General features: G+C 36.1%; 2 protein-coding genes across 6 annotated transcripts; both read right to left on the reverse strand.

Moving 5' to 3' along the window:
• Window positions 1-168: 168 nt before the first annotated feature.
• Window positions 169-5,435, reverse strand: LOC141898475 (NAD kinase 2, mitochondrial-like). Of its 4 annotated transcripts, none has more exons than XR_012618562.1 (10): window positions 4,732-5,435; window positions 4,210-4,298; window positions 3,813-3,983; window positions 3,238-3,321; window positions 2,924-3,154; window positions 2,398-2,549; window positions 2,041-2,181; window positions 1,899-1,938; window positions 1,058-1,338; window positions 169-407 (listed from the first exon to the last, which is right to left on the reverse strand). XR_012618562.1 is itself a non-coding variant. In XM_074784390.1 (10 exons), exons 1-9 carry the CDS (start codon window positions 5,014-5,016, stop codon window positions 1,194-1,196), a joined length of 1,338 nt encoding a protein of 445 aa, XP_074640491.1. In that variant the 5' UTR covers window positions 5,017-5,435; the 3' UTR covers window positions 169-407; window positions 1,157-1,193. The 4 variants fall into 4 exon arrangements, 3 of the variants coding, with proteins under 3 accessions (XP_074640491.1, XP_074640490.1, XP_074640492.1); XM_074784390.1 differs by having other exon boundaries at window positions 1,157-1,338; XM_074784389.1 differs by having other exon boundaries at window positions 169-1,338.
• Window positions 5,436-17,338: 11,903 nt separating this feature from the next.
• LOC141899735 (chromodomain-helicase-DNA-binding protein 1-like) lies at window positions 17,339-27,963 on the reverse strand. Of its 2 annotated transcripts, XM_074786210.1 has the most exons (26): window positions 27,827-27,963; window positions 26,503-26,615; window positions 26,058-26,188; window positions 25,840-25,940; window positions 25,546-25,675; window positions 25,321-25,434; window positions 24,629-24,782; window positions 24,013-24,171; window positions 23,519-23,617; window positions 23,108-23,278; window positions 22,907-23,020; window positions 22,635-22,749; window positions 22,233-22,392; window positions 21,984-22,136; window positions 21,758-21,878; window positions 21,301-21,449; window positions 21,136-21,215; window positions 20,762-20,982; window positions 20,021-20,119; window positions 19,655-19,725; window positions 19,452-19,566; window positions 19,159-19,267; window positions 18,991-19,052; window positions 18,434-18,632; window positions 18,134-18,218; window positions 17,339-18,050 (listed from the first exon to the last, which is right to left on the reverse strand). In XM_074786210.1, the coding sequence occupies exons 2-26, from the start codon at window positions 26,597-26,599 to the stop codon at window positions 17,928-17,930; spliced, it is 3,132 nt and encodes a 1,043-aa protein (XP_074642311.1). In that variant the 5' UTR covers window positions 26,600-26,615; window positions 27,827-27,963; the 3' UTR covers window positions 17,339-17,927. The 2 variants fall into 2 exon arrangements, with proteins under 2 accessions (XP_074642311.1, XP_074642312.1); XM_074786211.1 differs by lacking the exons at window positions 17,339-18,050; window positions 18,134-18,218; window positions 19,159-19,267 and having other exon boundaries at window positions 18,494-18,632.
• Window positions 27,964-27,997: the final 34 nt, after the last annotated feature.

Genomic DNA, 27,997 nt, shown 5'->3' on the forward strand with positions numbered 1-27,997 from the left:
ATCTGACTCAAGACAAAAATATTCTGATTGCTAGCAGCTGTGCACTGTTTAACCAATCCAGTTAACAGTATACTCGGCTCAAGTCTGTTCTGCACAACTGTTTAACTGAATGTTGAAAGATTTTTCTTATCCTATATAAGCTTATGAATCGTATAGCGAAAAGATCCGACTTGAGCGGAGTCTAATGTTTAGCAATGAACCATAATCAAGTAGCACTACGGAGCTGTAAGCTAGCGTGCGCTAGGTTTTACTTAACAGGCTAGCCTCTACTTCAACTACAAAGTATTTTGTTTTATACATGATACCTATTATATTTCCGTTTCAAGAAAATTAAAATCAAGCTTTAAAAGCTTCCTTTTACACTTAGAGCGTTAACAGTTTCTCAATAATCGATTTTTGTTTGTCATCTACAAAAGAACATATAAAAATACTGATAATGCATTTTAATGCATCTTTAAAATGAAAACATTTTGGCTTCAAGAAATGGCACAGCTCATCTACACCATAAGGCCTGCTTCAAGACTGCATCTATCTGCAACCGTACTCTGGCAGGACTATGTATAGGGTTGTTTTTATGAACAATCAGTATGGATGTGGTCAAAATAATTGGCAAAATCCTTTTTCAGAATTTTGTCTCCTTGTCAATAGAACAAGAAAACTACTAAGAATGAACGGTTACCAGGCACAGTTCCACTGAATAGGAATATCCTTATTTGTCAGCAATACATTAAAATATGCGTACCAGTTGAATCGTGGTAAGTTGGATAAATGCTAGAAAATATTGGGTCCCATTGTTTAATTACAGTAGACTCCTACACACATCTCTAGCAGTCAAGCCCAAACCAGCGAAATATTACCGGTGTAGACAAATACCGGTTATAGATTTTCCGATTTTTTCACATTAACAAACAGTAGGGACATTGACTGGTGGGATATCATATGCTCGGTAGTTCATTAAAGCCTCCAACTTACAGTCACTTCTATGATTTTCAATTACTTAAATCGAAAAATTAATACAGATTAGCTTCGGACAACGCGACACGGAGAATTAGAATACCTTGTATTCGAGGCGCTAAACACCCACGTAACACTGCTATCAAAACAGTAACAACGATCTAATATCTAATAGCGTTACTTTAGTGACAAGACGACCTACGGAAATAACGCGCCTAAAAACCGCTACGCAATATCTTTCAACCTTTCCCGTCCAGAGTCACCGTTCGCAAGGCGTCGCTTTCGAAGATTTCCAACGTCGCTACGGCGCCGTCGTTGAAACAGAACGACAATCCACCGTCGACCACCAGTTTCGCGTCCCACATACGAGATTTGATGACGATCCTGAAATTACAGGGCCAGGAGTTGCGAGTAATCAACAAAGGAGTGACCGATAACAAAATTTGATTCAAACATTTTCATAGAACTTTAGGCCCAAGAGAACAACTAACTAGGTATCCACAGGGACACCATGCCTACGAAAATGCCTGACAATCTGACAGTTTCAATATTCAACGCCCCCTGGTGAACAAATACAGAAATCAACAACCATGATACTTCCCACAATTATAGAATATGTCATGACCTACAATTTGGCAAATAAATCTGGTAAGCATAGATCCTTATGTAAACGAATATGCATAATCTCCATGTTTATGGAAATGCTATGTAATTTCACCATTGAACACCCCATGGCAAACACGCAGAATCTGATGACCTTAAAAATCGCCACAATCATAGTAAGTGTCATGATCTTCAACTTTTCTTTTGATTGTGACTGTGTGGAAAAAGCTTCCCAGAAAAAAATAGATTCTGTCGACAGAATGGACGACGGACAAAAAGTGAATGCAGTAGACCGCTGGGGCTTTGCCCTTTAATGGGCTGAAAGAATACCTGGTACTCACTTATTAGCGAAACCCCTGGGATTTGACACTTGAAAGATACCTAGAATGAAAGAAAATAAATGGCAAAAATTATTTGAATATTGCACCGTTCAAGTTCTACATACTGCATAAATTTGACTCGAAGGAGCCGCAAGATGCTCACCATTAACCACTGGATCTCTGATCGTGTAAGCCATGTGCCCGGCACTCGGATCAAATCGTAACGATTCATTGAACTGTTGAGCAACGGTCCGACGGAAGTTGAGATTATCGTGCGGAATTTCACACTTCGTCAAACGGTTTGCTGTAAAAAAAATACGACATGATGCAAATCATATTCGAGAATGACATATATACTTATTATTTCTAATCATTAACATGCTTAGATGAATATCAAACCCACAAAACTACGTACCGTACTACATGTACATGTAACCGAATTCACATTCTTTCAAACAAGAGCTATTCATTGTGCAACGTGAATACTAAATCGTATGGAAAGTACTTAACAACGTCGTACCTATCTTTAGGATTTCTTCGATACTGGTTTCTGGTATGAGATTAATGTTGAAGAACCACGACGTGGAACCAGTTCCTGTGCACACGGTCACGCCAGAACTTTTTTGTTTCTCAGGAGGACAGTCGTCAACGGAGATTTCATTATATGAAACCCTGCATAATACATGTATATAAAGACTATTTGTAATTTTACGGATTTAAAAAGCGAAGTCATGACAATAAAGATGAAAGGAGATACCATCGACTGAAGTGTAGAGGTGGCTATTTTGACATAACTGTTCTGTAACCAAAACATTTGGATCCAGTTCCAGATATAACTCAAAATTGAGAAAATTACAAGTTTTGGCCTATACTTATTTCAGATTGAAATATTTCAAATTTATTCAACCGCAGTTTTCAGTTGAGCATGGTTTGGCTTGACAAAAGAGATCTTTAAAATATGTATGGTTAAAAAATTCAACATTCAATTATTGATGTAATCGAAATGAAAATTATTCCTAGTTTTCCTGGTCGCCTGGTTTTCGTACCTCGCCGAAAGTGACTCTCCCATGAACACCTCGTTCAAAGCGAGCACCGGTAAAATCCTTGTCTCTCGTACTTTCTTCGACGCGGCGACTTTCGAAGTTTCTTCGTTCTCGCGAACGTGCTCGACGAAACGATTCTCCGGATTGTACAGTTCTTGTTCGTAAAGTTCGACCGGTTCATCGTTCTCGTGAGCACCGGATACTTTGATTCGAATTCTCTGTCTAAATAACCATCTGCGAACAACAACCGCGACAAAAGTTTCTTTAAAGTCTGAGAAGTTTTGATGTAATTTGATTGATATAATCTAAATGCTTACTTGAATTTGCCGGCTAAGAGTTTATCTAAGGCTTCCTTGAAATTTCGCGAATAGTATTTCGAAAGACACAGATAACCTTCTGACCTAGAAAAAATACGTTCGTATTTAATATTAATATCAATATGACTTTCAAACAAAATGGTTTCATCCATCTGTGATCATTCTTTGGCCCGAACTAAGTCTTATTCTTACTCGTAATTTAGAGTGGTATTTGTTTCCTGGTTCCAGAAACTAGGTTCAGGGATCAGTAGTTAGTTACCTAATCGTTGGTGGTATGCCTTTTATAATCGGATGGGCTGTGGTTTGTGAAAATATCCGATCGTGAAACTAAACCACAGACAGGTTACTGACTAAGGGATCAGAACATTCAAGACAAGCACTTTACTAATACTGGTAGCCCAACGCACATGATGCAGGGAAACACGGAATCAAACATGTCTATTTAATCTTGGAAACATTGTTTCCTGAAACCGTGTTTTTCGCTATCAATGCACGCGACACTGGGAAATGCTCGGAAACCTATCTCCTGTTTCCATGTATTGCGTGTGTCGGGCAGTATAACTGCATTTTCATACCTGACGGGGTCGGTGTTGATGCCAATAACTGGTTTAGACTGATTCTTCACTTTACTCGCCGCTAATAGATATGTCCCATCCCCTCCAGCAGAAAATATTGCATCCGCCCAATTTATGACTTCGTTATTGTAGTTCTGCCGTTCAACCATTTCAACCTCGATGCCGCGGGCTCTATGCAAATTAAGGCATTCAGCATGTAAGTCGATAATTTAGCAAGGATTTTCTCAAAGGAATTTCTGAACTTAATGTTCAGGATGAAGTTTCACAGTTCCTACTAAACATCCAACTCAATAGAAACAAAACACGAGAAATTTAGAAATGAACTAATTTAGAGTCAACCTAAAGAGTCAATTTTAGCCAACAACTGTGCAACTGGGTCAACCTTTTTGAAACCTACTCAAATCCTTTTTTCATCTGCCTCATTGTGTCATGGTGCATGATATGTCTCTGTAAAAGGCCGTCGTAATCCGAACCTTTGGAAATCAACTGAAAAGATAAAGCAGCGTTAACGTGAGAGGGCACTATCAGAATGCCATTTTCTGAATAATTTGGCCGCAAAATGAGCTGTAAAACCCTTGTCCACATTGATGCACCCCTAACACTTAATATGGTTCCCACAGTTCCATGAATTAAAAATACCCGGGCTTTTCCCATGTATTTCATGGGTGATTTTTCAATTTTCCCAAATGGAAATGAACAGATATCATCATACTACAGTCAACATTCTAATGGTGACTGGTTGATTCTCATGGGAAATTGCTGCAACACGCGAAATGTAAATGAATTTCCCAAATATTTCCCTGATTTGTAGAAAATTTTTCTAATTCGCAAATATTTCCAAACTGGGAATTGTCATTTCAAAATTCCCAAATTTTTCCAATTTCCCATAAGAACAACCAAATATAGAACTGGGTCTCACCATTTTCTTCAGTTCCTCTTGACTACAGAATGCATTGACCCTGTTCTCGTATTCGAATCGAGTCATTTTGACGACCATTGCCACTCGTTTCGGAGAAAAATCCAATTTATCATCGCTGAATCTATTATCATTGTCACGGGTACTACTTGCAGAAGAGCGATGTCTTTTAATGTCAAACACTAGTTTATTCGTCACGTTACTTATATTGGGAAACTTGAAAAAACCTGCCTTCTTCTTCCACCACAAAAAGTGATGGATCAGGTATTTCCGATGGATAGATAACATTTTGTTTTGATGAGAATGCAAATGTGAAGTTTTCCGTTAAATAAATGCTATCGATGTGCCGACCCGAGAAAAGGTTTGCCAATCATATTCGTCGACAGCAAATTTACGGCTTGTTCGATTTTAATTTCCTGGAGTCTATGCATATCTCATACCGAATCTAGGCCCGGACTTGGCCTATGGCCTACTAGAGCCAGGTGTAGGGAGGACGCGGCGGAGGAAGAATACTCGACTCAAAAACACACGAAAAGTTAAACTTCCATCTATTCTACGAAAAAATATGACACCAGTATTTTCTGGTTTTCTTTAAGGGAGGAAAAATCCTTTTCATTTTTATTTGAAGTTGATATCATGCCAACGCTCTGTTTTTTTCATTGACATTGTGATTTATTCTTGAAAGTTTAAAGCATCCGGATCCAAGGGCGCGGCCATTTTGATGGTGGCAGCACTGGACGGATTGGTGTCAAGTCCGAAGCAGACTGGGATGCTTCGATATGTTATGACATCCGCTTATTTCGCTTGATCGAATCACAATACTTTTTTTAATAAGATGTCTTAAAAGGCACCAACTTTTTTTTATCTGAAAATAGGGATTTACCTTCCCTGTTATATGGTGGCTGATTCGGGCCATACTAAAAAATTTTTCTGTACGGCTCTAGAGAGCAACGATAAAAACATTTTCACAATGGCCCGTTTTTTGGTTCGCGCGAGAATTCAAAACTTTTGGTTTTCTCGCGCGAAAATTCAAAACTTTTGGTTTTCTTGCTCGAGAAAACCAAACATTTTGGTTTGAAAAATTTTCTGACTGGCTAGAAGCTGGATAAAAATTTTTTACAATGGTCAATATTTTGTTTTTTTCGCGCGAGAAAAGAAAACTTTTTGAATCCTCGCGTGAGAAAACAAAAAGTTTTGAATTCTCGCGAGGAAAAAACAAACTTTTGGTTTTCTCGCGTAAACATTTTGGTTTGAAAAATTTTCTGACTGGCTTAGAAGCTGGATAAAAATTTTTTACAATGGCCAATGTTTTGTTTTTTCGCGCGAGAAAACAAAACTTTTTGAATTCTCGCGCGAGAAAACCAAAATGTTTTGAATACCAGATACCAGGAATGACTGCTACAGTCACACATGGAGAATATAGATATAATACGATGAAAATCCACTTTACTGTAAAAATGTAAAAATATAAAAACAAAATGATTTTTCGAACAATTTAGAATTGAAAATTTAAAACAGTTTCGAACTCTCAATAGAGATATCGTCCTCACTCCTATTAAATAGTACTTAGATTGAAAAGGAGGTCCCCCCAATGTTGCCGTACCAGGATAAGTGGCGAAAGTTGTGAGTCCCGGGAGACGAGTTCAAGATGAAATAATTAGGGATTCCCTGGATTGTTAGGTCTTGAGTAAGGTTACCATACACGGCGGAGATTCCCTTCACTATTCGACTCGGGTGTACTGGCACACTCTTGTTCTGGGATACCCCTACTTTCAAAAGATTTGATTTATTTCAAATGTGAAGTTGGATGTGGGATGAAAACCCTTTAATGCATAATGGATACTATGTTGCTGGGCTAGCAACCATAGCAGTAATAGGGGTTTAGTTGTTCTAAGCCGAAGGTCGAGAGGTCGAGAAATTTTCCAAATGTGAAAATAACAATGATTTCTACTTGAATTAGTCGCATACACTCCTAATTCAAGTAGAAATTATTATTATTTTCACATTTGGAAAATTTCTCAACCTCTCAACCTTTAACTTAGAACAACTAAACCCCTATTACTCTTAAGATATTTATATACATGAATAAAATATATATGAATAACATATAAATTGATAGATTATTCAATATAAAAGTGTTAATAAAGTGTGAGCTCTTATAGAATAGATATATAGATATATTTTAAACATATTTCAATATTTATATTTGTATGAGTTAGATTTTTAAACATTAAAAGTGTTAGTAAAGTGTGAGTGAAATAATTCATATTTAAAACAGTGAATATTTATATTAATATGTGTTAAATTCTTATTTTCTAACATAAAAAGTGTGAGTAAAGTGTGAGTGAAATAATTCATATCTAAAACATTGAATATTTATATTTGAATGAGTTTTAATAAAAATTTTGTTATAAAAATGAAGAAAGAAGAAGAAGAACCCAACTTTAAAATCGAAATCAATGAAACCAATAAATCATTTTTACAGTTTAACATTAGAAATTATATTTCAGCAATAAATTTAGTGTCCGCCAGACATTATAAAATTGATAACATTACTGTAATTAATCAAATATTATCAAATGAAACATATTTAATTACTAAACTAATTGATACTTTTGATAATGGTGTTAAAAATCCTAAAATGTTCAATACAGTTTTTAATTTTAAAGGAACTTTAGATGAAAACATAATAAATATTCTTAAAACTCCTTTCAATGAAAGAAAAAGTGATTTAATACTTTCAAAAGATTACAATGATTTGATTAACTTAAGAATTGAAAAAAGACAATTGTATTATTTCAATTTTGATAATAAACAAATTATCTATAATGAAAATTCATCAAATATTGGAATTCAATGTGAATTAGATAATGAAAAATCATTTAAAGATATTGCAGTTCAATGTAATTTAGATGATGAATTTAGAAAATTCAATCCTATTGAATAAGTGTATTGTTATCGCGGTGGTAAATATTTAAGATCACATAAATCAAAACATTATCAAACAGTTAAACATATCAATTATGAAAAGAATAATAAATATATATTGAAATAAGAGTAAACTGTATGTTTCAAATATAAAGTAGTTAAAGCATCGAGAAATTAGTTTAATGAATAACTGTTAGGTAGTAAGTTTAATTGTTATTTGATTTGAAACATATAAAAGTTAAATATTTCTAAAATATTAAATATTTATCAATTTAATAATTCTTTTTCTTAAATAAATGGATGGTTTCATTCCAACTGGGAAAAGTGATTTCAAGCATTATCTTGTAGCAGGAGGATTAATATTGGCAGCATTATATTTTTACTATGAGAATATTTCAAAAGATTTGATGAATGAAAATAATTAATTGAGTAAAAAATTAAAGAAGTTAAATGGAAACAATCACAGAAAAAATAACAATAAAAAAGTTAATTCAGAAAATGATTTAGAGGATTAAAACAGCATCTTTTAATTTCATATATTTTGACTATAAAAATGAGTGAAAATAAGGTATTAGAAATATTACACCTTATTTATAAAAATCAACAGAATATTAAATCAATTATTATGATTTCAGGTTTATTTTCATTCTCAGTTTATACTATAAAACAGTTGTTAGAATTCTATGATAGCTGTTAAATTAAATATACAGAATTGAAAGAAAATATAAATTATATTTCAGATAGATTGAATAATATTAAGTGTTGTGAAATATGCAATAAAAGATATAAAAATAAAAGATCATTAAGGAATCACATGTATATTCATGAACTTGATGAAAAATTATATGAATCAAAATAAGAAATCGACTGTTAAATTAGCTGAAAATATAAAATATATTAGTTGAAATGTACGAAAATGAGTAAATTATATCTATGTTAAAAAAGGCGGGTTGAGGTATCAATGTATTAAATACGTATTCAATACGTATCAAATACGTATTAATGTATTAAATACGTATTATGCTTTATTTCTGAAAATGAAGTCACAGAAGTAATATATGTTTTAATTCATTCAAATATGATATTGTAATTCTTTAGTTAGTTGGCTTATTCAATAAGAGAAACAATGAAATAATACAAGAGTGATACTAACAGTTAAAGTTATTAAAATTCTTGTTAAATCTATTTGAATTCTAGTCAATTCTTGTTAACCAATAGCGTGAATAGAAATCAAAAGGATCTAAATTAAAAAAAACAATAAGTTAAATAAGTTAGTATTAGATAAAGTAACTTATTGTTTTTTAGTATTTTTTATTTGTGATATAAAGTATTCTCTTTTGAAAAGAATTGTAAAAGAAAATATTAAAAAAACAATAACTAATACTAAAAAACAATAACTGAACTAAGCTAGTATTAGTTATTGTTTTTTAGTATTAGTTATTGTTTTTTTAATATTTTCTTTTACAATTCTTTTCAAAAGAGAATACTTTATATCAAGAGAAACAATAACTAATACTAAAAAACAATAACTAATACTAGCTTAGTTCAGTTATTGTTTTTTAGTATTAGTTATTGTTTTTTTAATATTTTCTTTTACAATCTAGAACAACTAAACCCCTATTACTCATAGCAGTCTTTACCATAGAGCATAACCAGGTTTCCAGCGGTCCTTCCAAGCCATTCTTTGTCCGTGCTTCTTATGGAAAAAAAGTCTGGACAGACACATCTTTGACCTTCTTTTCGACTCTAAGCCCTTCCTTTTGATATAAAAGTCCTTCCAAATTTGATTTTTATGTATTTTCTGCGCACAATTTTGTCGCGAATTCGACTGTTGAAATATTTTATTAATCATTCCTGGTAATTCAATTGCCAGTAAGATATAATATACAGGAAAGTTTTATGGAATTACCCTGAAATGTATGACTGGTCTATTACGCATTGCGATAATGCTTCCTCAGGGGCCCTCATTTTACTAGAAAGTACTCCTACCCGAGTCCAAAAGTCCCTCCTTTTGGGTCTAAATTTGCCCGAAAAGTCCTCTTTAGTACTTCTTTTTATCCCGGCCTTACCACTGGAAACCCTGATGACTGATTTTGGAATAGTGGTCGGAGCTCACGGAAGATAGATTTGTAACTAGATCCGAACTCGTTATATCAAACTATTATTACATTTTCCACGCTAGTAAATTATTCAGCTCCGATTCGATTTCGGAAGAAATGAGACATATCAAAAGTACAGTCTGTATAATAACAGTATATCTATATAAACGTTTGCCCTCTACTTTAACCCATACTCCATTAGAACTTTCCATGAAAATCGAAAATGCATTGAAACCGCTTCAGTCCATTAGGGATATGTACGCTAGCACACAACATTATTTCAGCATCTCGCATTCTATCAGGTGACTGGCTTGCAACAAGGAATTTGTTCGACGACAAGATTCATCACGAAATCATGAAATCGAATCTCACGACAACTTCAATTTACAGTTTGATTTTTTCAGACATATTACTAGTGACACGTGATACTCACACAACCGTGTTCCTTGTTATTTCGTGTCTTAACACATTTCTGGCAGCAATAGTTGGTTTCATCGGCAATAGTTTAATCGTTGTATTGATGTTGACGGCTAAATTTCGCCGGCACTTCTACGGCCAATTATTCTTCTTGATAGCCTTATCGGATACTGGGTCCTTAATTATCATCACATTGGCAAGTTTCAATGTTGTCTCATACCAGATTAACCAAAGCAATTTGATAAACATCCATCGCAACGATGTAATTTGCGTTTTGGTTGAAATATTATCGGCGGGATTCACTGCGCTAAGCCCTAACCTCCTTTGCCTATTAAGTTTTGAGAGGATGTGCATCGTGTTGTTCCCGTTCCGAGGACCAAGATTGTGGAGTTTGAAGGCTCCAAAATTCGTTTCTATAATATTCATCGTCGCGCAAGTTGGCATGGTTATATCACATTCGTTTTCTATACGTTTTATAGAAGAGATCGGATGCGTGCATACGATAGATCAAACCGTAAACCGAGCATTACAAATCACTTGTATTTTATTAATACCGTCTACAATACTGATAATATCAACAACAATTATAGTTTTTACTCTAACGTTCAACCGTATGGCAAACAAAAATCAGTCTTCATCATCTGCGTCTTTTGTCGTAGCGTCTACTTGCATTTTGTTTTTATTGTTCAGTTTTCCGGTTAACATAATCTGGATTATGACTTGGAGCAATCCCAATATTGTCCAGTCAGACTTAGCATTTCGAATAGCTGATATGATTTATAGTTGGAACTATGCGGTAAATTTCTACATCTATGTACTAACTGGTAAAGAGATTCGCAGCAGTTTGGTGCACTATTTTTCTAAATTTTGCACACAAAAAAAACCAAGTACCCATAGAAGATAAACTCTCTGAAGTATCTATTTATCGTGCCTGTTTACCGAACGCTTCGAAAGAGGTAGGCATATGAAAACATTTTCAAAGCGATTTTCCTACAACTTTTCATTCTGACTACAAGGAACAAAATTTTGTATCATAAGTAGGACTCGCTACACACTATCCAGGCTTCGGATAAGGAATGCCAACTGGCGCTCTATAATCTTTAAACATCTGTTTTAACCAACAAAACTACCTTATCAATAAGCTAATAGAGGATTCGCGAGAATGAATAGAATTGAGAAAATCTGAGTGTTCAAAGGAATTGATTTAAGCCCAATGACCCGAAAATCCTCAAAAATCGTGCTAGAACCCCAACCGGAAATCATCTTCTTACGACAGTGGTTTTTTCCAACACAACGAATATCTATCGGTACGGTTTATAGCTATCATCGGGTCCAGATTCGATCTACATATTAACAATAGAAATTGGTTCTTCAAACCCGATTTGGTTACGAATATAATCGGACTGGAATGGGCTCAAAAATTGTCAATCTACTGCTCTACGGCAGCGGCAGTTAAGAAATGTTTAACACACGCTGAATATATGACTTTCTATGTACATTAATCGATAGCAGTTTTGGTTTACTCTCCATTTTCAATTTTCAATTGAAAACAATTCATCAAAATATGCATTAAAACCGCTTCAATCCATTAGAGTCGTAATGGCTAATATTATTGTTTCAGAATATTTACACGTGACATTCTGATGGGTGTAGCTGCCAAGGGCTCACCTCGAACAAAATTTGTCAGTAAAGATGGAACCGAATCTGACGACTCTGACGACGCCTTCGATTTACAGTTTGACATATTCGGACATATTACTAGTTCAACGTAAGAGATACACAACTACATTTATCACTATTTCATGTCTTAATACATTTCTGACGGCGATGTTTGGTTTCAGCGGCAATAGTTTAATCGTTGTATTGATGCTGACGGCTAAATTTCGCAGGCACTTCTACGGCCAATTATTCGTATTCATGGCCATTTCGGATACTGGTTCGTTAATCATCATAGCGATATGCAGTGTCAATGATATTTCGTTTCAAACTAACGGAACCATTTTAATAAATATTCATCATAACGATGTAATTTGTGCGTTAGTTGAAATAACGCATGCGAGTTTAGTTGCTTTAAATCCGAACCTTCTTTGCCTTCTATGCTTCGAAAGGATGTCCATCGTGTTGCTCCCGTTCCGAGGACCAAGATTGTGGAGTTTGAAGGCTCCAAAATTCGTTTCTCTTATATTCATCGTTGCGCAAGTTGGCATAGTTATATCACATTCGTTTTCTATACGTTTAATAGAAGAGATCGGATGCGTGCATACGATAGATCAAACTCTAAACCGAGCGTTACAAATCACTTGTATTTTATTCATACCGACTACAATACTGGTAATATCAACAGCAATTATAATCTTTACTCTGACGTTCAATCGTATGGCAAACAAAAATCAGTCTTCATCATGTGTGTCTTTTGTCGTAGCGTCTACTTGCATTTTATTTTTATTGTGTAGTTTTCCTGCTAATATAATCTGGATTATGACTTGGAGCAATCCCAATATCGTCCAGTCTGGCTTGGCATTTCAAGTAGCTGCTCTCATCTATAGTTGGAACTATGCAGTAAATTTCTACATCTATGTACTAACTGGTAAAGAGATTCGTAAAACTTTAACGCATTACTTTTCGAAATTGTGCTGAAATCAAAACTAGCCTTACTTATCTACCTGAAATAATTTACCCTCAAGTCTACGTTTCTTGGTCTCAACGTGTATTATATTTTCATTATATCGTTTTCCTGCTAGTATGATTTGGATTATGACATCCTAATATTGTCCAGTCAGGCTTAGCATTCCAAATAGCTGATATGATATATAGTTGGAGCTGTGGTACATTTCTACATCTATGTACTAACTGGTTAAGAGATTGGCAGCAGTTTGGTGCACTATTTTTCTAAATTTTGCAAAAAATTAAACCAAGTGCCCACAAAAGATGAAATATACTAAGTATCTAATCATCTATTTATCCTACCTTTTTACCAGCTCAAATTTATATTTAGCAGTTCTATAAACGTTATGATGGCAGTGAATTGGATTATTGTTCGCTGATTTCAAGAGTACCAACCCTCGATCCCGTATAAATTGCAATGGGACATGTATGAACACGCTAATTTTTTTCAAAGCAACTTTTTTGCAACTTGAATCTTTCAATCATTTCCCGAAAATACTTCTGTTCAAGTGAAACAAATGATCCCACTACACATTCTCTTGATAAGGAAAGTCTTGCGATGCTTTGAAAACTTAAAGCATCTAGATGTTTTATCGGAATGCCTTAACCAATAAAATACATGTGTCTTATATACACACGCGAATTCAAAGAAGTAATATAGAAATTATATAGGATCAAAAAGTTTAGTGTCAGTCAAGACCTTTCATAGATGATACGTCCACCTCAAAGACGCTCGAAATCAAAAAGAAAATGTAGACACCGCTGGAACTCCGATAGCTAAAGTTAGAAATATTTAAAAACACCATTAAACTTTGCACATCACCAGTCGTCCATTAGAATTAATTCCAAAATCTTTTACGTAGAAACGGAATTCTCAGTGATATGGGTCCTGATAAAGCAACGCATTTGATAATCTCGCATTATTTTGTGGTTGCCAATTCATAGGGCGTTAATTGTTGCAAATAAGTTCAAATTTTTCGAGACTTCAACAGCTAGATCAAATATGGGTAAACGAAAAACAACCGCAAGCTCGTGTGTTCGTTCAAAAAGACAAGATGGGCTTGCAAAGAAACGTAGGGGCAAGTGTAGTTTATCACCAAATGGTGTACGTGCTCTCTCGGAGAAAGTTGGTGGCGCTGAGAGATTTAATTCTTCTAGAAATCAAATTCTGCCAACAGAAGAAGCCGCCCCGGAAAGCTTCCTTAATGACGATTACATAGATCATTGTACCTTAGTAATTAACTCAGTACGATCACTAACATCTGACAATAGCTTTGAAAACGAAGGAAATGGTGTAAGCGAAACAACAACAGAGGGAGGTTCAAAAGATTCGGTACGTGCATCTGATTTTCAAAATACGAATGACAAGTCCAAAACTGTTAGAGATACTGACCACGTCGTCGAACAACAGACCAAATCTGGCACGAAAACAAAACAAATACCAGTAAGAATCTTAAAGACCTTTCCTGCGGATGAACATATCCCAAAAAGCCGAATAATTACCACTCCAAAACTATCTTCTTCTATTGTACAATTCGTTAAGATTTTGAACGTCGATCCTGCTAAAGAGGTTTTAGGAATGTCGAAAACTGCTAAATCAAATCCAGAAAATCGGCAGGTTTTAACCCTAAGTAAATCAGCAAAACCTCTAGAAGTGAAAGATGCCTTTACTAGAGATACTTTGACAACACTCGGAAAGAAAACTACTGCCAAATTTTCGGACGTAGGCATTGATATAATCACCAAACAAGAACCGAAACAAAATACAGCATCAAAGGGGAACGAGTCTATGGTTTCAATCGAGGGAAAACCGGAAACTTTCCGAGATATGGTTAAGAAAAACCACGGTGGACGATTCTTTTACAATCGAGCGATTAAACTTTTGCAAGAGAAATCGTCGAACCTCAAAGAATGTCCGAAATTGCAGAGCGACAACGACTCAACTAAGGTTGCAGGTTCGTATGGCTTATCAAGCAAACCTGACACATTGGGATGAAATTACATCTAATATTATATGCCTAGGCACATCAAGATTCAAACAAAAACTTTAAAATTTGAAACATTTGTGTTCGCATAGTCCCATTGGGTTGAACGCATCGCCTGGGTCCAGCTTATCGATGACTGCAACTGCAAAATTATTCAATTCATTTTTTTTAATTCCTACAGATCGAACTCCTATTTCTAAACGAACCTACGTGAATCGCAGAGGTCGGGTGAAACGGCCGATGAATGCTTTTATGATCTGGTCACGAATGGCTCGCGCCGATATCGGCATTGAACACCCCGAATTTACCAACTCGGAAATAAGCGTCCGACTCGGAGAAATCTGGAACACGATGACCGAAGCCCAGAAACAACCGTTTTATAACGAAGCACAAAAAGTCAAGAAAGCTCATTCAGAATTATTTCCCGGTTAGGTCTAAGTATTTCATGAGGTTAAATTCGACGTAAAACTTTCCAAAATTCAGAAAAGACGCGGGGGCATTCTTATATTGTATCATATTTATTACACCTTTGCAGATTGGACTTATAAGCCCGATAAAAAGAAACAAACGCCCCTCTGGGATTGTAATAGGAAATGCTTGCCCAATAGTCCTGCAGTTTCGAATCAGCCAACGATCCCTGATACAAACTCAACATCATCGAAATCAAGAAGTGAAGCTGAAATTTGCGCCATTGAATCGACCAAATTAACCAAACAGGTGAACTCGATAATGAAGCCAATAATGCCTGCAGCGCGGAAGATTTCGATCGGCGCTTTGCCGAAACGGACATGTTCTGATACTCGTGGTCGACCAACGTTTATTAGGATCGAAAATCTCACAGTAAATAATGGGTATGGCAAAAAAGTTGTCATAGCGAGTAAAACGAATTCTACAACCGTTTCGTCGATAAGTAATGCTAGCAGTGGCAGCTCCACAAGTTCTTATCGACAGCCGATCCCCGGACCTAGAGTTTACCAGATGACAACAACACCAGTGCCGCAGAATATTTCACCAGTGAACCAATTCTCGCAAACCGCCTCCCACGTTTTACCGAAAGTTAATTCGTCACCGATGAGAACGGTTCTTCCGCCTTCAAATTCTTCCGCATCACCAACTGCTCAACATGTGACCACATACCAGACGACGTATCCACTACCGCTGTTCGTAAACCCGATGACCAACTTCCAAACAATGACTACAGCGAAACCACGCTCGTTCGTACCGATCATTCCTGCGAGTAGAAGTTACGTCGTTCCGACTGTTCGACAAGCGCCAGTCCCGATTTCACCTGCGAATAATTTGTCATCCCAAAGACACCAACACATTTTTCCTGATGCCTCTCAACAGAATTTCGGTACATATTGATAGAAAATTCACTTCCGAATACAAATTGCAATGTTAAACATATTTATTTCACTACTCTCCCGCTTCACAGGTATCTTGATACCCACACGAAATCTAATTCCTCAAGCTGTAGGGATTCTCAGCACGCCGCAGAATATATCACACCCACTAATTACGACCAGTCCAACATCCAAACAGACATATACAAATCTACAACCCAGGAAAAGGTAAAGTTGAAACTCCATTAGAAATTAAGAAATTTCGTTAAGACATAATCACGATGGTATCTATTCTATCAAATATATAGACCAAAATCGTAAGATTATGGGATGGACTTACATTTTGAAAAATCGGTAAAACTTTTTCAGGCAGGCAGCGATGTCATGGTCTCATACTTTTCTAGCTAAGGAAATAAATTTTTTTCAGGGAAATGAAGAACCTTCAAGTTGTTACCTCTGAACCATCTTCATCACTACAGGAATGGCCGTTTCCATTTCCTCAATTCGTACCGCAACCTACGCAAACAACTGAACAAAATCCGTGCAGCAATTTGACCACTAATCACTGGTACCCCACTCATATCGGTGATATCGACAATATAGGTACCTTTTTCAACAACAGCGTTTTTCTTTCGAATTCGTAACTATGACGTCAGTCCCATTGTTTTCAGAAATACCCGAAGTCGGAAACGCTTGGAACGATGATGAGGATGACGTCCCTCAACCACGCATAAGATACGCGATGTTACCGAACATAGGTCCTCCGTTGGACGTCGATGGGTAATACGCTTATACATCGTATGTGAAACATGATCCCCCAGATCATGAGATGAGTCTTATCGTAAAATATTTTTACCATATTTTTTTTAGCTGGAATAGTTATTTCCAATCCGATACGAGCAGTCTTCAGAAAATTAATCTTAAGTTGCCGACCTCTGAACAGGATTTCGCAAACGATTTTGGGTTACATTTTACGTAGAAATACTTGAAATTAACTCAATCTGCAATACACGCGCCATTTGCAAGCAGTGTGAAAATAACGAAGCTATCGTCTCCAGCAGATCTCAATTATCCTCTTTGTCTCGAAACAACTGTTAGCCTGAACCAAAATGTGAAAACAAATAAAAACCAAATTTTGACGAATGGATATTCTTATAGTTTTTATTCAACGAGCTACAAAATAAAATTTCTTTTCGAATGATTACAACCTTTCGCATCAGACGTTCTAAAAACAATAAACAAGCGCTAAAATGAACATAATCGGAATTTCCGAATTATATTCAGTTGACCTAGGTATGTACTAATAATAATTGTACTGGTACATGTATAAAACTTATACAAAATTACTCTTTTATCATAATTACTATGAATGTATAACTTTTTTGTTCAATAAAACCCACACACAATACACGCGTATCAAAAAATGTATTCTATACACAGCAGAATTTGGATTAGTGAACTTCAGTCTCTGATACAACTGTTCATCTAATTTTTTATTGTAAAAATAAACAAATATGGCAGGTTGAATAGTAGTCAACATTGACAGATTTTTAAGTCTATCAATGTTTCAATTTATTTATGTTGAAGCCTGGTCTTCACAAGTGGTTTCCATCTCTGGATCAGTTTTTCGGCGGTTTCCTGCTCCAGCCAGAAAAAGCAGCAAGAAAAATCAAGCTGGAAACCGCTCGTGAAAACCATCCTTTAATGGCAGTCTCTTCAGGTTAACTTCAGATCCTCCACAGTAAACAGTTTCAATAGGTACTCTACGTTAACAGCAGTCTATATTCATCCAGTTCGATAAGCTTTTGTTGTTTTATGCACTCTTGCATCCAATCGCAAGTTACAACCGCTGCATCCGAAAATTCCCCGCTAATACCAGACAAATCCTGAAATTTCGAAGAAAATAAAAACATACACTGTACGACTCTGAACAACGAAAATGGAATACCGGTATATCGGGCTAAAGTACCTGCTTTTGTTCAGCGGATGGGGATAGTGGAACCACGATGTGAGTTGTTGAATCTTCAACAGTCGAATGAGCATCTCCGTCGCCAGTGACAATTGTTAAGGTTAATATCGAATCTCAACATCTTTAATTTTATACTAAATACCGTAAAAACTCCTCGATCTGCTCTTAGTAGCATAAAGATAATGGTCCGAGATTTCTGGTAAAACACAATATGTGTATATTGTATCTCCAATGTATTCATTTTTGAATGGAATATAAATACTGATAAGTATATAAAATAATAAATATATAAAAGGATATGCGATGAGGTATTTAGTGAGATGTTTACTATCCAGTTTAGGAATCTGATAAAAGAAGACAGACACACCATCGAAAATACTCGGGAATGTCGAAATGCTCGTTCCTGGAAGTGATAAACTTTCCGTTGATTCAGTTGACACTGATCGTTCCTGAGTTCGTTTCGTTGTTTCCGTTTCATCTTTCTTATTTTTCTTATGTTCTACATAAAAAGAAAATGTGAAGTCATAACTCAAATTATTGTCATTGTAACACAAATCGCAAAATTTTTTTTTCCAATGTAATACTTAGATCCCTGTATTACAAATAATGCCGAATTCAGAACAAAGGCTCCAGGACAAAGGGTCTGGTTTCATAAACCGGAACTGTCAGTATATTTTCAATAATTCCAATTCTAGAGTCTAACAGTATATAGACTCGAAATCAAGGTACTGTTGCTAAAAAATATTCTCCTTGAGCTTATGAGCAACTTAGTAGGTGAGGGTTTTAAGTATATCATATTCTACCCTATAAAACTACGCCCAATGTTTCACAAATTCACATCACACACCGATACATACCAGAATTATTGCTATCTGTTGAAACCTTTCGTTTCATTGAATGCTTCCGCGGATAATAGTATCTGAATAGATTGTGAAGGAAGCAAAGTTATCAAGTTCGGCATGGAAACCGGTTTTCCATCAGCAAATTACACCGATCCTTTCTGAAATTTCATTCATCAAGGATACATATATGTCGGAATCCCTCTTGCGGAGAGATGTTTATGAATTAACCTTTCAGTTCCATACCAGTTAAATCCAGATGTATTATAACCGATTCGCGGTAGGTGTACTCCAGCTAAGATCAATAAATATTCATATTCATTTTTGACATGACCTCTTAATTTGTGTTTATGAGACAATTGGTTTAAATTGATCGGTTTCAGTTACAATGGACAGGTTAGAATTACTGATCCCCGAAATTTGCTGCAAGGACATATTTATAATAAGAACAAACTGCATCCATAAGTGAAAGAACAAACCTTTCTTTCCTTTGGCAGCTTTGTATATTCTCTGTAAACCTTGGCTAAGAGCTGATAGTTTGATTCCTGATAATCGGTTCTTTCGATCCCTATGCTGTGCAACTATCAGCGCGCACTGAAAACACCAATCGAATTACCGGTACATATGCGAAGTCTACCATTCAACATTCAAATAAGACATTAGTAAGCGTGTTGCCACCTACCCAATCTTTTCCATCACTTCTACTTTCAATATCATCAATTTCCATAATATGGCAATCACCCAAAGCCAAATCTAAAATAATAGTATGAAAATCTATATACATCTAATATGTCAAATCAGAGGTCATTGAGGCATTAATGATATGTACCCGAAACAGTATCTTTGAAGCTTTTAAGCCACTGTACTTATTTTCAATCATTAAGTACACAGGAGGAGAATAAGATTGATAAACGCTCCATGCTTACAAAACAAAAGGAGTGATCTATTCTCAAGGTGAATGATTCTTTTCAACAGATTTCTACATACCCGGCATCGTATTCATATCTGTCTTGCCTAAAAATATTAATATAGTATTCATAATATTCACCTTTCATTTTGCCGGCTATTGTGTATTGTTCTTGAGGATGCATAGATCTCGTTGACAGTGCTGTGAACAGTCCACCATAACCCCACGAACCAGAATCATCTGAAACAATAAAGATTTACTGTAACTATGCAGACCATTCCAATAAAAACTGCTGCCTTTTGACTCCCTAGGGGATGCGTTTCAAGCACGTACACTAAATTTTCATGCAGATGTGTACATGATTTTAGTCATTATGTACATAAAGCAAAAGCAGCCAATTAGTGACTTCCTTCACCATCAACCTAATGCTCCTCAGATGATATTACTATGTGCCTACTGCCACCCCTTAAGGGTTTTCAGACGTTTGTATTCACCATGTAATCTGGAACGCTGGTCAAGGTTTTATGCTTCAGAACTCAAACTTGCTATAAATACAGGCATTCCTTGACCAGTACCAGTTAGTTGGTACCGTTGGCACATTGTAGTTCAAATATACGTACACTGACATTAAAACTACACTGGTTGTTCGTTGTAATTTATGGTATAGTGTATTTTGACCATGGTATAAGAAAGCCGTAACATGTACTAGTTATGGGATTTTGTTTTCTCGAATTATTTCATTTAGAGATCACATCACATAAATAGGTTAACATCTAATGATGTCATACTAGGGGTATAGGAGGTGGCCATCTTTAATAATCTATACCAACTCAAACACACGAAAAATGTCGACAAAACTGAAGGCTGCTGTGGAGGACTTACCTACACAATGCACTATGATAGCGTTCTTGTTTTTCGTGTTTTGTGGATGGGTCACATCGCCGCTGATGTACGATATCTGCGTGATCTTTTCATCTTCGTCACCATTACTGTTGCCATCATTCTCCTCCTCTTCGTCATCATCGCTACTACTCTCACTTCCACCTTCACTATCGAGGGTCATATTGCAACTGGTGTAATCATTCTTAGCCCATAGGTCTTCACTGAAATTTAAGAGGATGCCCAATCAATGTCTTTTCTTTTATTTCTTTTCAAGATCAATGATTCTATTTTAATCTGTATGGGCTTTATATACTGGTATGGTAGTGAAAATCTGTTCATGGAATAACTAAGTAATTTTCGGTTTTCTTCCTTACATTTTCTTCTTTTGTTCCTGGGCTCGACGGACCTCTTCTTCTTCCTCTTCTTGTGCTTTTCTTTCAGCCGCTTCTTTTCTCTAAATTTCAATGGTACAATTAATTTGCTCGTTTTACGAAAAGTCAATAGACGTATGATAGTATTTCACTCCGTTGCAGTCTTACCTTTTTACGCCTCTCCTCAAGTTCTTCTGGGGTCAGTTTCTTCCTCGGTTTCCGCGCCGGAAGCTGATCGGGCAATTGAAGAAACTTCATATTTTTGCTCCTGCGGCTCCTATTTTCCGACAAGGACTGTTCCTGCAGACTTTGTTGCACTGCAATAAGAAATTTCAAAATGAACCTCATAACTTGGATAAACGAGATGACTGAGTCCTGAAGAAATATTCTAACAGTAAGTTGCAGGCTATAGGTCCAAGAATAAGGTATCGCTCTTCGTGTAAAAAACCACACCATGGACTCTGAAACATTTTACAGTCCATTGTCTAATATATTGGATATCTTTTAAAAGATATTCTTATCACCAAGTATTCAATTCAATCATTGTGAAATGAGGCTCATGTATGTAGACTTCTCCTTTAATATAACCATATAAAAAGTTAAAATGTAAATGTGAAAATCCTACAAGCGATCATCTTGTCCATAGCCTCCTGGTCAGCGACACTCGGTTCGGTTTTAAAATCTTTCCCATCGAAAACGTACATATCGGTCGCATTTTCGGCAACCTCCTCGTCAACAACCGGATCCTATACAAAGCAGAAAATACTTCAATGAACTTTGGAAAGAGTACTGGTAAATGTATCCAACTCAAACGAAAATTTCAACATCGTATTGCACCAATCAATATGTACCGTAAGGGACTGTGCTTCTTCAACAGCAACCGCTTTATTGAGCCACCGTTTATCAACTGTGGCTCCAAGGATTTTATCAAAATCAACGTCAACATCCATATCTTCTTCGCCGTTGAATAATTTATCCACCCCAAACTTTAAGATATCTTGTAGCTGATAAAGCAACACAAAGGCTTGATAAATATATCAGTGAATTGGATACCACGAAAATAAAATCCTATTAGGGTAGATCTAAATTTTCTACAATACCTTCATATTATTATCGGCAATCAGGTCTTCCTTGTTCTTGATGAGAGAAAACTGGCCGCCTTCTATAACCGAGTTTGTTAACTTAAGTTTAGCTTCGGCGCGCCGTAAAACGACTTCTTCAACTGTACTTCTGCCAATCAAACGAATTATCTTCACAGGCCTGCGTATAAAGAACGAAAAACACTGACTTGAATATCCAGTGGAACGTCTAAAAAGAACTTGTTCATGATATCTGCGACTTCGTTTGATCCAGTATGAAATTATCAAAATTGTCCTATTTGGGATGAGATTCTAGGTGTGTAATAACCGGTTAAAATGAGGTTCAACTGTATCTGCCCTTAGTTTTACAGTTTCCATAAATTAAGTCAACTACTGGGCAGTACATTCAGAGACGATAGCTACCTTTGTTGACCGATTCTGTGCGCTCTAGCAGCTGCTTGAAGATCATTTTGGGGATTAAAATCACTATCCACGAAAATGACGGTGTCAGCGCTTGTTAAATTCAAACCCACTCCACCTTGAATGGAAGAAATATCTTGAAGTCCATTTGAAATACTAAGAAATCTGGCCTATAGGTATATATAAACAACTACTTAGGATAATCGCAGTACTTTTGTCAATATTCTATACTCGTATTCAAAATAGCATAAAATTTGGTGGAGAAAATCCTTTACCTGCTTTAGTACTAAGCAAAAATACAAATGTGCTCTCCTCTTTGTTGAAATTCTGAATCGCCAGAAACCTTTCTTCTCCTCGAACTGAACCATCCAAGCGCTCATACGAATATCCTGCAAAGCAAATGAAGCTGATCAACATAAGTATGCAGCTGTAACTATATACAATTCAACAAGGGCAAATTCTCCGCACATCCGTACCTCTATATCCTAGATAATCTTGAATGATATCCAACATGCGCGTCATTTGAGAAAAGAGTAAGACTTTGTGTCCAAGTTTCTTCAAGTACATCAACAGTTGATCAATCACAACCAGTTTACTACTCGCAGTCACGAGGTGTTCTCCCAACTCGAACGGTTCTGGCTCGACACCTAGGTTAAAATTAGAACGATTGCAGAAAAAAGTTAGAAAAATCAGATTCAGGATCCAGTTTCATTGATCAGAGATAAGTTTGATATTAAAGATAGTTCATTTCCAAATATTTGACCAAGAGGGGTAGTAAAATTTTGATTCAGAACAATGGTTAATCCTTTCGATCCTATTTAATATTCTAGTTCAATTACAACCATATTTTACGACATGAATTACAATTATACTACAAAATAACTCACCATCAAATAGATATGGATGAGCCACGCATTTCCGAAGTTGCATGAGAATATTCATCAAACGGGTTTTCGACACTCCCATTTCGTTCTTTTCGAAAGCATCTGTAAAACCGCGGTAAATCAAAAGTAATTTATCCCATTCCATAACTTTACAATTATCATTTAATCTGATAGTTTTCAATAGGCCTATATTATATACTTCAATCATAGGCGAGGACTTGTTAAACTGAATTTTATCCTCATATTGGTTGTTTAGTCAAATTGTGACGGAAAAATAAAACCTTGAACCAGTCTAAAAATCTGACTAAGAAATAGTATGATGATTCAATCACGGGGCAATGTCAAAATCTAACCTCATTAACACCACTCTCAATGAATTGGGCCTACAACATTTTGGTCTGTCAGTTAAACCGTCACACACTAATTCAATTATGATAAAAAGTAGATGATGTAAGAATCCATTTATCAAATGATCGGGTCATTTACCGTCTAATTACCTATATCTTTAGTGAGGATAGCCTTGTAGTATTTCTTCTGCAAATCTGACAAACCATGGTAGAGAACGACTTCGCATTTCGATGGTAGATCTTTCAAAACCTGCGACTTCACTCTGCGTAGAAGAAACGGCTGCAATAGTTCATGGAGTTCTTTCATTTCTGAGTAAAAAGAAAACGTATATCCTTCACAGCATATTCATATTTTCAACTACAGTCAACCCCCGATATACGCCCGCATCGGTGAAGAACGATTTTGGCGGTATAGAGAGTAGGGCGGTATATCGGGGGTGTTTTACTATGTATTTGAATAGAGATGTACATTGAGAAAACCTGGCGGTAGGCGGGTGGTGGTAAATGGGAGGGTGGTATATCGGGGTTTGACTGTATCTATTTTGTTACTATGAAAAGTATACTTGGTGAAAGGTGAAATTCATTGAATTTACTCATTCGGTAGAAACTTCTACTATATCTATATCCAAAATCAATGAGTTGAAGCCATCTAGGGTTTATTACACATTATATTTTGATATTCAAGGATGTATGTGTAGAAAGATATATACGGTATGTAGTTCACTTCATATTAAGAAAATTTCGGATATCATCTAGGCCTACATACCCTTTTCTTCAGCATCCGTGAACGTTTCAATGAACTCGTCGATATATTTCCTGTAGAAAATTCTCGGCGCCACGAAACTCAGTAGGGAGTACAATTCGGAAAGGTTATTCTGAACCGGTGTACCAGTTAACAACAACCTGTTCTCAACTTCAAACTACAAATAGAGATATACAACAAATACACGGCGTTGCACAGGCCCTACTATCTAAAATTCCTATTCCATTTGTTGAAATTCGATAACGATAAAAATATCGCCCGCATTATCATACAATTTACTTCTATTTTCTTTGCATTTTGCCTCTGCCAATGTAAATTTTACTGAACTAAATTGTTCAACAGGGTGGAAACTTTTATCAATTTGACTTGCTTTTGCCCCCGACTTTCCCCTTATTATTCCGACTTGATCTGCTAAGAATGCAATTCGTCAACACAGTCAAATATGTAAGATAGAAACTGTTTGATTATACGCGCGATCTAGCAATCTGAAAAAAATTCCCCGACTTCCCCGATTTCTAGCTTTTATCTTTTTTACAAAATTCCCTATTCCCTGACTTTTTTAGAGGAAAGAAAATTCCCTGACTTTTCCCGATTTCCGGATAAGACAAGCGGCCACCCTGTTCAATATTTTCTAAACACTTGAAAAATTGGAAATCAAGTAATATACAATATAACAAGAAAAATTTCACTTAAACCTCTTTCAAAGAACGGTGCAGTTTCGACTCGCTATTTTTCAATCGATGAGCCTCATCCACTACGAGCAAATGCCACGGAATGCTGCACAAAAAATCTTCGTCTTTCAAACAAACCTTCAAAGAAAGATATGGCACTTATGCAAACATCGTACACGTACATTGAAAATTACTGAACTGAGCTACTTTTTAGAGATGATAGTTTCATGTTGTAAACTAAGATGGTACCTCATACGTCGTTAGTAGAACATCAAAATGGTACTGTGTTCTATTTTTCTGGCTCCGTATGTCCGTTTGAATGTTAGACCGCGTGTCTTTATCGCCAACATAAGAAATCACGGCAAGCGATGGAGCAAACCTAAAATTTGCGTCCAATAAGAAAAGAAAACAATGGTTTTAATGTGACAAGAATTGGAAGTTTTGGGCAAATGCACAGAATTTGAAGTTAAAGAAAGTAAGTTTCATGCACCAGCAATAACTAAAGTTATCAAAACTTCAGAATTTCAGCTGTAAGTCGCTTACTTTTTTAACTCCATCTGCCAGTTTGATAGCACTGACAACGGGCACAGGACCAGATGCGGTGTTTTGATCTTGTCATTCACATGTACCATAAAAGAGATTGTCTGTAAATATGGAATATTTAAGAGAAATATGGAATACGTGTATTTAGAGAGAGCTTTTTACTATAGTCCCTTTATAAAAATAACTCAAACCATGTCATACAACCAGATATTACAAACCTGACACGTTTTTCCAAGACCCATTTCATCGCCCAGAATACATCCATGACTCTGCGTGTACCTCTGAACAAGCCAGTTGACTCCATCAAGTTGATACGGGCGGAGAGTGATATCTGTTGAAACAAACAGTTCTAACATTTCTTATTCCTTTCTTATTAGGATGTATAAATAGGCCCACACAAGTTTTTTTAATCCCAATGATTTAGAGTACCGGTATTAAGTTAACCAATCAATGGGAACCCAGCTATCCCACCAACTGTGGCATGACAAGTCTAGTCAGTCTTCTGTTGACAAGCCATTGATGATAAGTCATTCTAAATGTTTTAGACCATTTTCTATATTTTTCATGTTGAATTTGTCCCATAAGTCTGATTTTCGGACTAAAGTCCATGTTCCAAAAATCCCACCAAATAGCCCTTAGGTAACTGTATGCCGTATTACTTACTGGTCAGTCCAGATATTGACAAGCCGTTCTCAGTCACTTCATTCACTTTTTCATATTCATCCTTTAGTTCGATGAGCTTAGTTTTTATTCTGTCCATGATTGCAGATTATCATCTACGAAAAAGAATACAGCACAGTAGCATAGGTACTGGAATATGGGCTTTGATACTGGAAACATAGTTGATAACCCAATAGCGATGCGTAATCCTACTTCGATCACCTGCCATTTTTATAATCTTTTAACCCCTGATATAACACCTCTCATGTCTAACTATTCTGAAGGCAGGAAATGGTCTTATCTCAACTCGGTATTGCTTATTTAACACCTGCTTAGTTGGGATGCATGAACACTGATGATGATGATGATGATGATGATGATAGGTGAAGTTGGTTCCGAAAAACAGGGACCTATCATAATTCCAATACTAAGACAACATTGCCTGTTTTAGCACAGTAATGGATAAATATTTGGCTATAATATCAATCTGTCTGGACTTCAGCAGAGGAGATTGGATCTATTCTAGTCAGTAACCTGTCTGTGGTTTAATTTCACAATCGGCTATTTTCACAAACCACATAAGTATAAGTAAAGTATTGGTATAAGCCCATCCGATTATAAAAAGCTTACCACCAACGATTAGGTAACAACGATTAGGGATCTATTCCTGCCTTATGTCTATTACACCTAGAATTGAGAGGATGTCAAGGGGCTTAGCTCAGTCAGTTTTACATACCGGAACCCGATGTAGGTCTTCACAGGACCAGCACAGATGGGCAGCTGAACTGAAGCATCAATTCTTAATCTATTTTATGCCGTTTTGAAGGATTGCCATAAGTTGTATTTTACTCAAAATTATTCAACCCCATTCATGAGACTTTTAGCAAGAAGGAAATCCTTCTTGAAACTGTTCAATGTAATGTAAGTCTATTAGAGATCAATCAGTTCCACTGCCCATCTGTACTGCCGGTCAGTTTGATGCAAGATGGATGACACCAGAATCCCTATACAAAAAAGAATTATTTAATATAGGGATACTGGTGTCATCCAGCCTCCATTAAATTGTGACGCCCCTGTGTTGTTTTTCTTTTGGATCTTGGGTCACTCCATAGATAGCATAAGATGAAGAATGTATATCTCACTGTGATGGAATATTAATTTCCTTTCAAGTATGAAACCTAATATTCAAGGTTCTGTAACGGTATGTCTATGTGAATGTAGTGTGACAGTCGGGAGTGACAGCGACGGGGTATTGCGCAATCACATAGCAATTCGTTCCTCGGCGTAAAATGGGTTTTGAAGAACAACGATTTTATGTCTGCTCTACCTGAGAAGCTGATGATCACGAATATATCAAGACAAAATCTGCATTTTCACAAAAAAAGCATTTAGCTGAAATTGCTGAAAAATCACTCGAAAGCCAGATTCAGGCAGAATTTCAAACTCAACCCGGAAATAAAATTTACCACGGCGCGGGTCAATGACGATCGGGTGGCTC

This window comes from Tubulanus polymorphus, chromosome 2 (assembly GCF_964204645.1).
Source record: "Tubulanus polymorphus chromosome 2, tnTubPoly1.2, whole genome shotgun sequence".
NCBI lineage: Eukaryota > Metazoa > Nemertea > Palaeonemertea > Tubulaniformes > Tubulanidae > Tubulanus > Tubulanus polymorphus.